Source organism: Fusarium vanettenii (genome assembly GCF_000151355.1).
Source record: "Fusarium vanettenii 77-13-4 chromosome 10 genomic scaffold NECHAsca_82_chr10_2_0, whole genome shotgun sequence".
Classification (NCBI taxonomy): domain Eukaryota; kingdom Fungi; phylum Ascomycota; class Sordariomycetes; order Hypocreales; family Nectriaceae; genus Fusarium; species Fusarium vanettenii.
Window position 1 is genome coordinate 518,088 of NW_003315807.1, and position 15,224 is coordinate 533,311.

Genomic DNA, 15,224 nt, shown 5'->3' on the forward strand with positions numbered 1-15,224 from the left:
TAGTTAGAGCCAATAGTGTTGGATCAAATATCCGTGATGTGCCACTCTCAAAGATGTGAAGTCAATTGTCAAAATTCATGATCTCAAAGTCATGGGCCGAGGAGCCGACGGAATACAGATTAGCGGTCCGGGTGCGGAGATAGGCACCAAAAACGAGGCCGGTTTGGGGTTGCCACGGGGTCGCCACACCGCTGAGAAGCCCCAAAGACACAAAGTTTGAGGGATATATATCGGACCGAAAGCTAAAGAAAAGGAGAATTGAATAGAGGATAAACATTCTTGCATAGATACGCTATCAACAGACCCATCGATAGTGAAATTACTCAGCGTTCCTCGTGATAAGACTCTCCAAGCAACGAATGACAAAAGGCGCGAAAAAGATAGGAGAACCACCGGAGTGGATCACCAGATAAGTCTAGGCTCCACTTTTGGATTGCGGGGAAGGAAAGTGAATCGAATTATCTGGGGGAAAGGGAAAGCGTCACCTGCGCCTGGACAACCCGACCTGGTCGAGTCTCTCTCCGCCCGCATCTTCACCTGGAACTGACAACCATAAAAATGGCATCGCCGGCCGGGAATATCGCCCTCGCTTCCGCTATACCTGCTTCTCCCGCCGTCGAGAGGAGATCGTCCTATCAGCCATTCCAATGTCTTGTCTGCTCCAGTCGCTTCACCCGCCATGAGAACCTGAAGCGTCATGCTGCGCTTCATACGCGCTCACCCAGCGAGGCCTCTCTCCCTTGCGAACTTTGCTCTGCCACCTTTTCGCGCCCCGATCTACGTCATCGCCACATGAAGCGAAAACACATGGGTCATCTGGAGAAGCGCTCCAAGGGGAAGCGACAACGAGACCTGCAGGCGCCGACGCCGCCTTCGCAGGGGGGTGATGGGAGATCTCAAGGCGACAAGGCTTCATCTGCTTCGCCCTCGCAGAGCCACCAAGATGATTTGGAGATTGATAGCGGGATATGGCTCGATCAGAATGACCAGAACCCAGAGGCTATCAACCTTGCCGCCGCGCCCTCCACCGACGGCGATCATGCCCAGACAGTCACGGTTCCATTGACGTTACCAACGTCCATCAGCGATTCATCATGCATCACCTCCATCGTCCAAGGCTCGGCCGACCTGCAATTACTAGGTGCCGACTTTCTCGAGCACGCCAGTAATGCCCAGATGGACGCCGTCACCATGCCACACTCTGCTCCGTTTGGTACCAACATCCTCGGCTTCAGCTTTGACCAAGGCAGCCCGGAGAGGTTACTGTACGGATCAATTGACATCACACAAGCCCAGGAGGACTGGTCGCCCTCCACCTCACAAATTGCACACGGCTGCCAACTCTTTTTTACCCACGTCTCCCACTTCGTACCCTTCCTCCACCAACCTACCTTTGACACCACACACATCTCCAACCACTTACTACTTAGCATGCTTTGCCTCGCCTATCAGTACGGCGAAGATCCAGATTGCGTTGGCCAACCAGGATCGGGTGTGAGCCTGTCCGAGCGGTGCTTCCATCGAGCACGTACTGTCGTCCTCGCCGATGAGGACAAGACAGATGACCCGACACACAATGTCTCCATGGTACAAGCATACTTGCTGCTCGAAATCTATGCCATGATGTATCTCTGCGGAAACAACTCGGCGTATGCTCTCAAGACACACTCCAAGATGATCTCGCTTGCCCGAGCCAGCGGATTGTCGCAACCGATACCGACGGAACCGACGACGACCAAGGACCTCGACTCATTATGGCGGGAATTCATCAGGACGGAATCACATAAGCGAACGCTGTTTGCTGCCCATCAGATTGATACCCTGTGGTACCAGCTCTTGTCGATACCTCGCCAATTCTCACACTTGGAGATCAAGCACGAACTACCATGTCCAGAAGACCACTGGACGGCGTCTTCTTCGGTCGATTGGGCGCATCGGAAGCTGGTCGCGGGAAATTCTGGCACGTCGGTCCAATATCCGGATGCTGTTCGACGGTTCTTGTCAGGTGCAGATCTCAGCTCTCTCCCAGCATTCGACCCCTACGGCGCCATCAACATTACTCACTTTCTCGTCTCGAGCGCACAAGAGATCTCTGGTTGGTGTACAATGACGGGAATGCTCAGCACAGAACGACTCGAACCCTTACGGTCATCACTCCTGGCGCTCGGTCCTTTTATCCGTTCGAAACCTGAATCGACAGACGTAGCGCATGCGGCATTGTGTGAGGCGACATGGGAGTCGGCCATGATTGAGGTGCAGATATGGTCTCCGTCGCATACCGGGGGTATCGTGGGAGGAAGCATGGATGCGGTGCTGCATCAGCTGAGCTACCTGGCGCCGTCCTGCGAGTTTCTGTGCGAATCCAATACTGCCAAGACGATACAGCCCCATGTCGACTGGTTCTTGCGCTATCTCGACGCGACAATTGAGCCAGACGCCGAGGCTCCGTGGATAACGCTGTATGCGTACAAGGCGTTCATGATTGCCTGGCAACTTGTTAGGGGGAGCATGTTGGGTTCAATGCAGGCCGTGGGGGTCGAGGATGGAGACGCTGAGGCCGCGCTGGCGTGGGCGAGAAAGGTGTTCGGACGGAGACAGCGGTGGCAGTTGGGCAAGATCATAATGGGATGCTTAGATTCATTACAGAAATAAGTAGGTCACCACAGCTTAAATGTACAACACAAAGAACGAAAGACCAAAATTTGGGTCGATTCATGTCACCGGCGACCTCCTCATGAAAAAGACATGGGGGACGGGGTTCTCCGGGGTCTCCGAAGGGGTTTATCCTCCGATGGATCCCAAGGAATGGCCTGATCGGTCGCAGGGGTTTGCTCTTGTACAGACATTGCAACGGCGCATAACGTGGAATTCCTATGGACTTGTACCATACTTCACGAACGCTGGGCAACGATCTCTCGGGCGACTGGCCAAGCCGAGAAACGCAAAAAGAAAACGAGACGACAAAAAAACTCGGCTTTCCATGATGGACCTGCCTGTGAAGAAACGCAGCCAACGGTTGGAAAGCAAAAATTTGAGGTCCTACCCGGGTTCGAACCGGGGTCTTCGGAAGGCTTTTTGAGAGTAATCAAAATCCGACGTCATAACCACTAAACAATAGGACCCTTACTAAGCTTGTGATATGCAACTGCACAATTTTTGCTTTATCAAGGCCTTCCAGCATATTTTGAAGTACAGGTTAGGACACACCCTTTAAAGAAAGCTGCACATATCTGTTTATTCTAGAAACTTTAAGACATGGCTTTATTTCTTCTGGTACCAGGTAATAAAGGCCTCTTTATCTCTCCTTTTTCTCTCAATGAGTTAGAAGCATATAAGAGACTGCTTTCGTCTTGCAATCCCATTAACTGGCATCCTGCACACCGTCGAATGAAAGTGGCAATTTTCATGTCTTAGGCTCTCTATATTGACTTTCTGCCATAATAGCGGCTGGCTGCATCTATAGAGGGTGCTGAATTATGATCCCGCCAAGTCACGAATGACTTTAGTTGATGGATAGGCAGAAGCAAGTTAATGTGATGGTTTGTGAAGGTCATGACGAAAAACATTGATGCATTCCTTTCTATCTATCTTTTATATCCATTTCCAATAATCTAAGCCTGAGCGATGCACTCAATCTCGATAACAGTACCATCACCAGGGGGAAGAGCCTGGAGGCAAGATCGCGAGGGCATTGGCTTGGGCAGGAACTCAATGTAGACCTCGTTCATGGCGGCGAAATCCTTCATGTCGGCGAGGTAGACGTTGTACTTGACAACCTGCTCAAGGGAAGATCCCGAAAGCTCGAGGACTTCCTTGAGGTTCTGAAGCACGGTTCTCTGGAATCAAGTCAGCGATTTGCTCAAAAGCTGATCAAGTGTAAGACATACCGTGGCTTGCTTAATCTCTCCGGTGGCAGTCTGGCCAGCACAGAACACAAGACCCGGGACCTTGGTAGCGGGGCCTGTCAATGTTAGTGACCCGTCAAGAGAGCCAAGACACTCGACTTACAGTTGTGGGGCTTGGGAGGGAACTTCTCGCTGGAAATGAGTTGGCGCGACATGGTTGCTGAGGTGTAAGGGTGTGAAAGGTGGTACGATGAATGCGTGATAATGGTAAGATGGTCTAGAATGCTGATGCTGAACAAGAAGAAGTATCCCTTGTCCGTTTTGTCGCTTTTTTAAATCTACATCGGTCGAGTACCGATTGGATCTTGTTGCTTATCTCGGAGGAGCTCAGCGGGACCGTGATCAAGGGTCCGGGAGGAGCTCCTCCCAACCTCCGGGGCCCGGGGCGCACTAACCACTTCTGGCAGGTATGGGCAAGATCATCGGCGGAGGGAGGAGGAGAGATTGCGGAGGGGGCGATAGATAGCGGAGGAGTAGATGCATGACAGATATTGGGGGAGGAGGTTGGTCGGCATTGGAGGAGGAGCAAAAGCAATGCATCGGAGATGGTATTGGATGCCGATCGAGGAGTTGCACGCGACCAGCAAGCTGGAAACACCGGATCTTCTGGCTTACACACTTTCTTTGCTTCGTTTGGTGGCGGAGCTCGAATCCGAAGAGCCGGCTAGACTTGAACTCTTTGACGGCTTGTCTAATTCCGTCTCTAGCTCATAGATGTATAAGAAGAACGCGATTCAACCATCTTATCTCTAGCATCAAACAAACCAAACCATCCACACCTCTTCTATCAATCACACAAGTCTAAGCAGCAATGGCTCCCGCAGCACCCTTCAACCCCCCCGCCGCCGACCTCCCCGGCAAGCCTTCCGTTCCTCAATGGGTTCCCCCTCCTGTAACGCAGGAGAAGGAGAACTTTGCAGAGCTTACGAGCATTGATCTCTCGCTACTTGACTCGGAAGATCCTGCTGTTGTTGAGGACTTGATCCAGCAAGTCAAGAGGGCTATTCGTGATGATGGCTTCTTGTTTCTTGAGAACTATGGTATCTCGCTAGAGCAGGTATGTGTTAGAGCATTGGGCAAGAGTTTGTGACGACTGACAAGGTATAGCTCCACCGTCAATTCTCCATCGCGCAGTACATGTACCACAACATCACCGAGGAAGACAAGGAGCGTCTGCTCTTCCACCCCGAGACCGGTGTCTGGTCCGGCTACAAGCATCCCTACGGCTTCAAGGTACACACCCCATCTACCCACACCCACGAGCCATCACTAACATTCATCTCCTCCAGCGCGAGCGTGGCCCCCCTGATGGCATTGAGCAGTTCAACTGGTACAAGCCCGACTGGGAGGACTCCAACGGACGCGTCCCCAAGTGCCTCCACCCCTTCATGGACGAGATCGAGGCCTTTGCCAACTACCTCACAAAGTCCGTCAACCGCCGTCTCCTCACCCTCTTCTCGCGCGTCCTCGAGCTCCCCGACGACTACCTCTGGGACAATGTCCAATCCCACGGTAGCCCTACCGGCGAGGGATACTTCCGCCACGCTCTGTTCCGACCCGTGCAAAAGACTACCGAGGAGGCTTCCAAGGGTCTGCGTATGCATGGACACACAGACTTTGGCTTGACGACACTGTTGTTCTCTGTGCCTATTTCTTGTCTTCAGATTTGGGGTCGGGATGAGAAGTGGTACTATGTTCCTTACAAGCCTGGTGCTCTTGTCATCAACATTGGTGATACTCTCGAGATTGTCTCTGGTGGTCACTTCAAGGCTACCCGTCACCGTGTCTTTAAGCCTCCGATTGACCAGCGTCAGCAAGAGCGTCTCTCTCTCGTCCTGTTCAACAGCTCCGTCGGCGATCTCCGCATGACACCCGCCAAAGGTAAGCTACTCAATACTCACCAGCTATCGCACATACTAACACAACCTCCAGATTCTCCCCTCATTCAGCGCGAGGGCTGCGTCGAAGACCAAGGCGTCTACTCCGAGTTCAAGAAGCGAACATCGCAGGGCCAGCTCGTCCCTACAAACCGACAATGGCGCGAGATCCAGATCTCTACGGTTACAGATCCCACAGATACCGTGCGCAACAGAGTCGGTGCTGATCAAGTTCTGATTGATGGCAAGCTTATGCATCAGAGAGAGTACATGGGTGTCAAGGTCGTTCTGCCCGTTTAAGCGATATGAGAGGGAGAAAAGAATGTGCATTAGAGGATCTTGCATTATGTACGCGACATTTTGAGTTGTTAGCTATTGCGTAGTTTAGTGTTTATGGATATGACAACGTTCAATTTTATATATGTCCCTGGTGTTTAGACAATGATTGGTGAACATGGTTCGTTGTTGATGTACTTGACCAACATTTTTACCTTGCATATCTGAACAATACATCATGATAACCCAGCAATGGGAATGGAAGATTAACCCAACAAGTTCATCATAGCCGAATGCATTTTGGCTCAATGACAGCATCCATTAAGCTGTAATTAGAAGGCCATTGGGAACTTAGCTCATCAAGGCTTTGCACACATCGCCACATCGACACGCCGTAATGCCCTACCACTGTGTTAACATTGGGTCATGATGTTATGATGTGTTGAAGATCTGTTCTTTATTATAGTTGCAGTCCGGCCCTCGATGGGTTGGTTAACCGAGCCCGAAGATCGTAATGCCCTACTGTGCCTCCTTGGAATTAAGAAGTGACTTGTTCAATGAGTCTAGTAGGGTAATGGCGTTTCATTTCAACTCAGCTATGTATTTAACGGGGATCCAGGCTACCTTTGCTTGACAATTGGCTACCCAGAGAACCTCGTGTTTCCGTCGGACTCTTCATTAATCCCCCGCGGAAACCTTATTCCAGAGTTTCTAAGAAGCTGAGTTCTACTTGTCCAAGGCATCAAGGGCTGACATGTTCCACAGTCTCGGCCTGTTTCTCTGTCCCGTCCACGAAGGCGCTTGGCTCAGTCTTTCCACCAAGTGACCTCTCCACATCCAAACGTCCGTCTCTGGCGAGCTCCTTTTGCATCTCTCGAGCAACTTCCACCGCGTTCTCTCCTCGAGCAAAGATGTAATCAACCTCTTCCAAGGCGAGGTTTGAAGTTTCGGGGTAGAAGAAGTAGATGATGGGGATAAAGACGAGGTTGGTGGCCATGAAGATCAAGTAGGCCTTCCACTTGAGGCGATTGATGATGATGGGAGTGATCATGACCTAATTACTATCTTCAGCTTCTGGTGATTTGAAAGAGCTATAACCCAAACACTTACAACTGTAAAGTTCCAGAGCCAGTTTGAGCTCACTCCAATAGCCGTTCCTCTAGTTCGAGCATGAAGAGGAAGAATCTCGGGCACATAAACCCAAGGAACACAGTTCATACTGGCTCCAAAGACCAGCATGTAAGTAAAGAAGAAGGCGATTGATCCAGACGCAAATGCCTTTCCTCTAGCAGTGTCGTCGGCCTGAGAGAGGAGAGCAGAAACCATGAGCATCGAGACACAAAGCCCTGCTGATCCCCACATCATCGTTGACCGACGACCCATACGGTCAAGAGCCAAGGAGGGAAGGAGTGAGCCGATTGGGAACATGAGCTGGATGCATCCTGCGATGATCTGGGCAAGCCGGTGTTCAAGACCAACATTATCTGTCAAGACAGCTTTAAGAAATTAGAAAAGGCTTCATACACAAACCGACGGGTTGCACTTACTCAAGATGAAATATACGACCAAGTTTATGCCACCCATTTGATTCATAAACTGCACGAACCAAGCGAGAAAAACTCGGTATCGAGTGCTGACTTTGTCGTTGCGAAAGGTGGACGCCCACGAGGTACTTCCCTGGGCCTCGGCCTCCATGGAAAGAGCCGCTTCGATGGCATTGACCTCTCGGAGGATATCAGGATGGTCGACTGGTTTGTCGTAGACGGCGGATAGCACGTCGATGGCCTCTTCCCTGTTGCCATGGTTGAGGAGCCAACGTGGTGACTCTGGGATACCAAAGACGACCACGATAACCCAAAGGGCAAAGACGGCTTGGAAGGCGAGGGGCCATCGCCATGCGAATGCGCCTCCGACGAAACTAAAGGCAAAGTCCCACCAGTAGGCAAAGGCGATGCCGATACCGACAAACATGACCTCAGCAGAGACGAGTCGGCCTCTCTTTGTGCCTTCGCAAAGCTCAGATTGATACCTAGGATGATTAGCAAGTTTGGCCTGATTTGTTTCAAAGAATGCTCACATCGGGACGGTAGACGTCTTGAGACCAGTTCCAACACCAGTAACAATTCTCCCCACAATCAAATGCCCCCGAGTAAACGCAGTAGTCTGCAAAGCAGCACCAACAAGAATCCACCCCATAGCAAGCCAAATGGTCCATCGTCTACCAAGCTTCTCGCCAACGAAAAAGTTGGCAAAGCAGCCCACCAGACAGCCGAGATTGTAGCTTGAAGTGATGAAACCGGTCAGTGTATCACCGGGATGATTGAACTGTCTCAGCCAGTCTTCATTTTCAAGAATACCACCAAAAACTCCCTGGTCGTATCCGTAGAGAACAAAGGCGCAGAGACAGCATGATGTTACTGCTAGTTGCAGCTTTTTGCCGCGGCCGAACCAGGTTCGCATCTTGACTGGTGAAGTAGGTCTTGGTTATGTGTGAAGAGCAGAGTGACGATGATACAGCAGACTGAGCTGATATATATAATGCTACCTTAATGTAAAACATCCTTCATGTACACAAGTGCATGGTTTCGGAAACATGCCGGGCTTGGGGAACATGGAGCCCCAGAGATCGACATGGAAAGGCTGGGGAAGGGAACCCGTTCCCTGCTCCATGTGGGGAACCAACCAAGGTCATCACAGCACGAGTGGTGGTTACAACTTCTACCCTGGGGAAGATGTCAGACGGTGTTACATCACCTGCCGAATCAGGGAAGATGAAGCATCTGGATCACCAGGTCAGGAACGAGAGAGGTAGGTTTAAGCTTCGGTGTTCGTTGTTCGGTGTTGGTTGATGGGTGAATCCTTGCTGAATGCTCAGGCAGCCATTTACCCTTCTCCACAACTCCGTATGCGAACGACTCACAATGATCCCCATGATGGAGTAACTCGAGTCAGTCATTGCCCCAAGTTGTTCAGTTGCGGGGAGTGTCATGGAATATCGCTTTACGCACATACGACACTGCGGGTTGAGTAGGATCGGAGACATGGAACATCACCCATCACGCTCGCTTAAAGAATGCAGTGACCGGGAATAAGATTAAAGGTGTCACCCCCGCCTTGAGGGTAAATTCTCTCAATTCGAATCCTTGGACCACAGACTTCGGTTAACTTGACCGACTCTGAGACAGCATCGGGTACAACAAGCGATGGTCATGCTGACATCATTGTGGGCCTCCTAAACTGGTGCTCACTTTCAGCTGTCACTGGTAACATTACAAAACACCAACATCGATATCAAATTCCCCTGCACAAGGTTTGCAGAGTGGCAAGCAAACAAGTAAGAGATGAGAAATACCCACGCCTCCTGCCTTGTCTGGACTAGGGCTTGACTGAGAGCTGACTTGAGGTTGATGGCTCCGAGTTGCCTTTCGCCAATACTTGCCTAGACGGCAAACCTTTACATGAGGGAATAGAGCAAGCTTCCTGACGGCAAAAACAAAGCACACCACCTCCAGAGTCGGCAAAAAGAATGAATCGACGTGGGCCTGATTCGAACAGACGCCTCCGAAGAGAATAGATTTCTAGTCTATCGCATTAGACCACTCTGCCACCACGCCTTGAGTGATTCTGATTCGTTGAAACCCTGGGTTGCAATTTGGGACTGCATGGCTGGCCACCTCTAGAGAATTCGTTGAATGAGTTGCTTACAGTTGGAAGAAGTCGCAAAGAACAGTGAAAATCATAATTATATGAGAATCCATAAGGGTTATTTCTGTGTGCTTGCCAGGGTGCAGTCAGACGCCTCCACCAGCCAGGCTAGAAGTGGACAGGACCGGGGCATGATCTTCTGGCTCAGTTAACCCATCAAAGGCCGGGCTTCAACTATAATAAAGAGCACACTGTCGACACATCATAGCATCCTATACCAATGCTAACACAGTGGCGGGACCGGGGTATATCATGAGGGCCCCTCATATTAGAAACGAGAAAAACGCACGTCTCCGTAGGTACAAAACCATTCCCCCAGCCATTTATATCATCAAGAATCACTAATCAGGGCCGTGATTTGGTAGCCTTTCATAACTGTATTGCTTGTAGCGTTTACTTACTGAGCTTCTAACGTATATATCACCTTGCGGTGAACTCTCCTCGTGTCTTAATGGAGAGTCCAAACACTGAAGGTGTTGCTGAACACTTCTAGTCCTTTCTGCGCCAGTTATTAGATGAAAACGCACTACCCGACTCCGTCGCATTTTCAGATCCAGTGTTTCCTGGACGCGCATAAGCCTTGTCATACACTCGACGACCATTTCTCCTATCGGGATGCCGAGCTACCAACTTAGCAGGGATCTTCTCCGCCAGAGACACCTTGAGCGGCCCCCCTGTGGTGGTGCTGCCGTTCAGAGCGTCGGCTGCGGCGAGGGCTTCCTCCTTGGTCTCAAAGTCGACGAAGCAGTAGTGGTGTCTACCGGGCTGTGCCCTAGTGCTCTCATGCGGCGTGATTCGCTTGCCAATCGCAGTTCTAACACATGTTAGCTGGAAGACATATACTCAAGATAAAAATCTCGCATACGGGTTGAAGCCAGTGAAAATCTCAGTGATTTCACGTTGGTGTTGAGCTTGGTCAATCATCTTGCCCAGACCACCGACATACAGCCTCCGAACCTCCTCACTGCGAATGGCATCATCAAAGTGATCCATTGCCCAGTAAGGACCCTTCTCCTCTCCCTTGTTGTTCAATTGCCCGATAGGAACCCCGCCTTCCTCGGACTTGGTACGCCAGTCGCCCCATCGACGAGAAGTAGCAGGCTCATCGCCAAAGTTACGTCGAGGCTTTTTAGGCTCACATGGACCAACCTTGATGGACCGTCCACGAATAGTTGCGCTCAGCGACTCGAGAGCATTTTGAGCAGTCTCACGGTCGGGAAAGTCGACAAAGCAGTACCCCGGGTTTCGGGCACTAACAGGGTCGATGGAGATGTGAATCTTGTCCAGATTGCCGAAGCCATTGCTGGAGAGGACTTCCTCGACGTCGTAGGGCTTGGCCTCGTAAGGGAGGTTACCTGAGGTCAAATAGTCAGCCTTCAAGGCCCGAGTCTAGGCTCAGGATTTTCGTGCCTATGTAGATGCGCCTGCCCTCGGCGATGGCATCCGGCTGGCTCTGGGAGGCTCGTTCCATTGTTTCCAGGTGTTCAAGACTGAGAATATTTTGAGTTTCGCGTTAAGCGCCGACTCAACACCTGGCTCGTGTGGGTGGGGAACATCATCGGACCGATGGTCAGTTGAAAGAAGTACCCTATACAGGCTGAATCGTCAAGAAAAGATGATGAGTTTCGGTGTTGGAGGTGGTCGAGAGAATTTCTATCTGCTAATAAGTTATTCTAGAGCTTCTTTTTTTTTTTTTTTTTTTTCTGGTATCTTTTGCATCACAAAAAATGCTAGGATCGGAGCTCATACCTCTCGACACTCGTCCTGACCAAGGTGACCATCATCCACTATGTCTCAGTTAAGCTCACATTCACGCTCAGCTCCCCACAGTCGACATTTCACATACCGGGATATTGCGTGATAATTAGACTCAGCGGTTAGCTGGAGGGTAGAGCATGACTAATGGCTTGCAGATTTTGTAGGCGCCAAGCGCTGAACCCATTCCACAAGCGCGTACAGGAGAGGAATGCCCTGATGAACAAGTTGGAGACCTCGGTACAATTCCGTTGTTAACACTCAGTGCCAGGCCAGCCGAGGCTGGAATATGAGTCGATGACCGGCTGGAGGACAAGTCCTTGTCGCGCAAAACTCGCCAACTGAGAGCCCATCACGACCCGGTAGAGCCGGATTTCCGACCTCTTCGCGGCTAAAGTTGTGGCCTCGACAGGGAGATTTGTGACGAAGCAGGGATGTGGAGCGCTTATCGATGGCGAACGCGTCGAAAATGGATCTCTTCCTGCGATGCATGACGGGGACTCCCGCGAAAATCTTCCGTGCAAGCATGATGAAAGCGTGTCTTGCCGAGTTACATCCAGAGTACAACCAATCAAACTCTCTCCGGTCAACAAAGGCCTGATGCCATGCGCCCATCCGATGTGATGCTGCGAGTCACACCCGCGCGAACGTGAAGAACTGACAAGGATTGATAACCTCCAATGGCTAGCCTCTGTGAAATTAGAACACAACAGGGGTCCGCCAGCTTCTCATAGGCTCGATACCGTGGACAGAGGGTACTGTACCTGAAACAAGATGTCTCAGCAAAGTTAATTGCTGGGTAGCATTCATGCAGCTATTCACTGCCCGTGGTCATTGCGCGTACAAGTCCCTCTTCATTTCCCCGCTCCTCTTCTGCTCAACAATGAACTTGTTAAAACACATCTCGGGACAGTCATGCGTCACAAGCTTGTGCTGGTGCTGGTAGTGCCGGCTCTCTGCTTCCTCTTTGTCGCCACGAGTCTATACTTGGGCCGTGATCATTTGAGTCGCATCTCCCACACGTATCTCCCGTTCGAGGACCAACCGGCGCAATCGTCGCTGAGCCCCACCAAGATTTCGATTACGACGACAGTTTCGGATCCCGAACAAACGAGTGCCTCTACGCCAAGCGCGTCGATCATACCAACCCTCGTCCCTCCAACAAGTAACACCTCCACTCCGTCTGCGACGGCTTCACCTGCCGCGTCAATACAAGATGGTGAGCATTTGTACTTAAAGGAGGTATCGCGAGATTCTCATGGATTGTAGGAACCATCCTTTCAGCCGAGCAGATTTCTCGCTATGTATCAGCAATCCTCGATCCTACAGCAACGGAACTTCCCCGACTCGAGTGCCCTGCCCTAGATAAAGAACGATACAAAGTTCTTCAAGCAGTACGGGAGAAACGAGACGACCAAGAAAATGCTTTGGACGAGCGAATTGACTACTTCTTCGCCCTCAACTTGCGCGAATGCGTGCACCTTCTCCCACGTCTTTTGGGCAGTGTTGTAGAAGCCATCCGCTTCCTGGGTCCCCATCGCTGTGCCCTTTCAATAGTGGAAGGCAACTCACCAGATGGAACAGGCGATGTTCTTCTCGCTTTGCGCCCTCTGCTGAAAGACCTCGGCGTAACCTATATTTACAACAGGTCAAAAGTCAACCCGTCCAAGGGCGACCGTATTCAGAAGCTGGCTGAATTACGCAACCTGGCACTTAGACCATTGTATCAGCAAAAAGTCTCAGTCACGGAAGAGACCACTGTCTTGTTCATTAACGATGTGGCCGCCTGTCCCGAGGACCTCCTTGAGCTCGCCCTACAGCGCCGCAATATCGGCGCTGACATGACTTGCGCGATGGACTGGACTTATGTGGGCAACGATCCTACCTTTTATGATATCTGGGTCGCCAGAGCTCTATCTGGTGACTCATTCTTCCGAGTTGGAGATGATGGCAATTGGAACTCGGCGTGGAACCTCTTTTGGAACGCGCCAGAAACCAAGGATCGCTACAACAGACACCTACCCTTTCAGGTCTTTGCCTGCTGGAATGGAGCCACTGCATTCACTGCAGCTCCTCTCCTCCACGGACTCCGCTTCCGCTCTCCTCACGGCGATAAGGGCGAATGTTTCCAGGGTGAGCCAGAACTATTCTGCAAAGACCTCTGGTTCAGGGGATATCGCAAGATTGCCGTGGTGCCAACGGTTAATCTTGAATATTCAGACGAGCGTGGGGCAGACATCAAAAACCTCAAGGGATACGTGTCAGACATGGTTGGGGAGCAGGACGAGGAGAGTAGTGAGATTGAATGGGTTTTGGAGCCTCCACGTGAGGTGAGGTGCATGCCAGATTTCCAACATCAGAGTTGGCGGCCATGGAACGAAACCCTGAGTTGAAGTTAATTTAGAAGTTATATAGAAACAATGCGATGTTATGTGAACCAAGACAACTTGATTGTGTCACAGTTGAACATTCCGTTCTTGCTCGGGACTTGACTTCTGCAGAATAATAAAACAATCACTTTGTATGTCTGCATATGTCATTGGGTTTAAAGTATTGTGGTAGTTGCATCCTGGCAAGGCGTTGGCCGATTGGTCGAGTTTATTTGAACCCATCATCCCGTGCCTGAAGAGGTAGGTATGAGAAGGGTCATGAGGACGGAGGCATCTTGTTGTAGCACTCTACATCAAGTAACCCAGGAAAATCTATACCATCGTATAGGTAAGTCCCTGAATGGCTTATTTTAGTGCTTTTTCTTTCTATCTTCTTACAACAACTACTCTTACCTTAATGACAGCCGCAAGTCGCTTCATGACGGAGGGCGTGCCGGGCATCGTCAGTCAATCAATGCGGTCAGCGACGTCAGACAATGGACATAGAGATTTCAAGAGAAACCCCATACATGTGGTTATTCCAGGAGATTCACAAGCTGCCGAGGAGCAATGGATATAACGGACAGGAGCCTAATAAGCAGGAGGGCTTGACCAGGGTCTTTCAATCAAAGGAAGCATCCCCTCGCCATCAGAACTAAAAGTGACACTTGACGGCCCGCCCCGAAGCGCCGCATTCCGATCGTCTTTATCGTTCCTGACATTACTAGCAACATGGAGAAGAGAAATTCCCGAATTTAGGCCCCAGTGAACCTTTCCCATGCTGAAGAATCTAAACTAGAATTTGTGACCAGGCAGTTTAAGAAACCCGAGCCTGCGGTGCTGCCTAGCTGGTAGAATTTTCACCTATCTGAGATCAATCTAGGGTTATGTAAGAGGTAGACTGGTGATTCCTTCATGTACATTATATTCCTCTTAATGATACTTAGGACTAGAGGGAGAAACCTTGACTTCTCATGCGGGATGTTGGCTCCCAGTAACCAAACTCTAGTCAGCCTTCCTAAATATTATGTATCACGGTAGACGGTATATCCGAGAACCAAGCAGCCCAGAACCGTAAGCACATCTATAATACCCCCCGTTGCTATATAACCTGGCGATTAATCACTTGGCAGGGAGGTGCTCGGGTTTCTCTAGCACGGGGTATCCCTTGATGGAGGTCGTGCATCTATCGATGCGGTTAAAGGGCCGGGCTCAAGGTGCAGTCGTAGATACTACACTGCCACACTAGATGTCTCGAGCTATGCATAAATGGATCGAGACTAGGCATAGAAATGCAGCCATGGATAGTGGGTTACAGTCTTCTTCATGTACCTCAT

General features: G+C 50.6%; 6 protein-coding genes across 6 annotated transcripts; 3 read left to right on the forward strand and 3 right to left on the reverse strand.

Moving 5' to 3' along the window:
- Positions 1-807: 807 nt before the first annotated feature.
- Positions 808-2,652, forward strand: NECHADRAFT_50389 (uncharacterized protein; the record flags this gene model as incomplete). Its single annotated transcript, XM_003039748.1, has 1 exon — positions 808-2,652. The coding sequence occupies one exon, from the start codon at positions 808-810 to the stop codon at positions 2,650-2,652; it is 1,845 nt and encodes a 614-aa protein (XP_003039794.1).
- Positions 2,653-3,611: 959 nt separating this feature from the next.
- NECHADRAFT_49932 (uncharacterized protein) lies at positions 3,612-4,060 on the reverse strand (the record flags this gene model as incomplete). The annotated part of the gene is made up of 3 exons (XM_003039950.1): positions 3,612-3,836; positions 3,888-3,961; positions 4,009-4,060. 3 exons carry the CDS (start codon positions 4,058-4,060, stop codon positions 3,612-3,614), a joined length of 351 nt encoding a protein of 116 aa, XP_003039996.1.
- A 656-nt stretch (positions 4,061-4,716) lies between these two features.
- On the forward strand, positions 4,717-6,082 carry NECHADRAFT_50236 (uncharacterized protein; the record flags this gene model as incomplete). The annotated part of the gene is made up of 4 exons (XM_003039749.1): positions 4,717-4,962; positions 5,013-5,138; positions 5,195-5,786; positions 5,838-6,082. 4 exons carry the CDS (start codon positions 4,717-4,719, stop codon positions 6,080-6,082), a joined length of 1,209 nt encoding a protein of 402 aa, XP_003039795.1.
- Positions 6,083-6,959: 877 nt separating this feature from the next.
- On the reverse strand, positions 6,960-8,506 carry NECHADRAFT_15004 (uncharacterized protein; the record flags this gene model as incomplete). Its single annotated transcript, XM_003039951.1, has 4 exons — positions 6,960-7,112; positions 7,169-7,554; positions 7,606-8,087; positions 8,136-8,506. Coding segments are annotated over 4 exons (1,392 nt in total), but the record flags the coding sequence as incomplete, so codon positions are not given.
- Positions 8,507-10,252: 1,746 nt separating this feature from the next.
- Positions 10,253-11,322, reverse strand: NECHADRAFT_96663 (uncharacterized protein; the record flags this gene model as incomplete). The annotated part of the gene is made up of 3 exons (XM_003039952.1): positions 10,253-10,577; positions 10,629-11,152; positions 11,296-11,322. The coding sequence occupies 3 exons, from the start codon at positions 11,320-11,322 to the stop codon at positions 10,253-10,255; spliced, it is 876 nt and encodes a 291-aa protein (XP_003039998.1).
- Positions 11,323-12,433: 1,111 nt separating this feature from the next.
- Positions 12,434-14,010, forward strand: NECHADRAFT_85594 (uncharacterized protein; the record flags this gene model as incomplete). Its single annotated transcript, XM_003039750.1, has 3 exons — positions 12,434-12,737; positions 12,788-13,848; positions 13,981-14,010. 3 exons carry the CDS (start codon positions 12,434-12,436, stop codon positions 14,008-14,010), a joined length of 1,395 nt encoding a protein of 464 aa, XP_003039796.1.
- Positions 14,011-15,224: the final 1,214 nt, after the last annotated feature.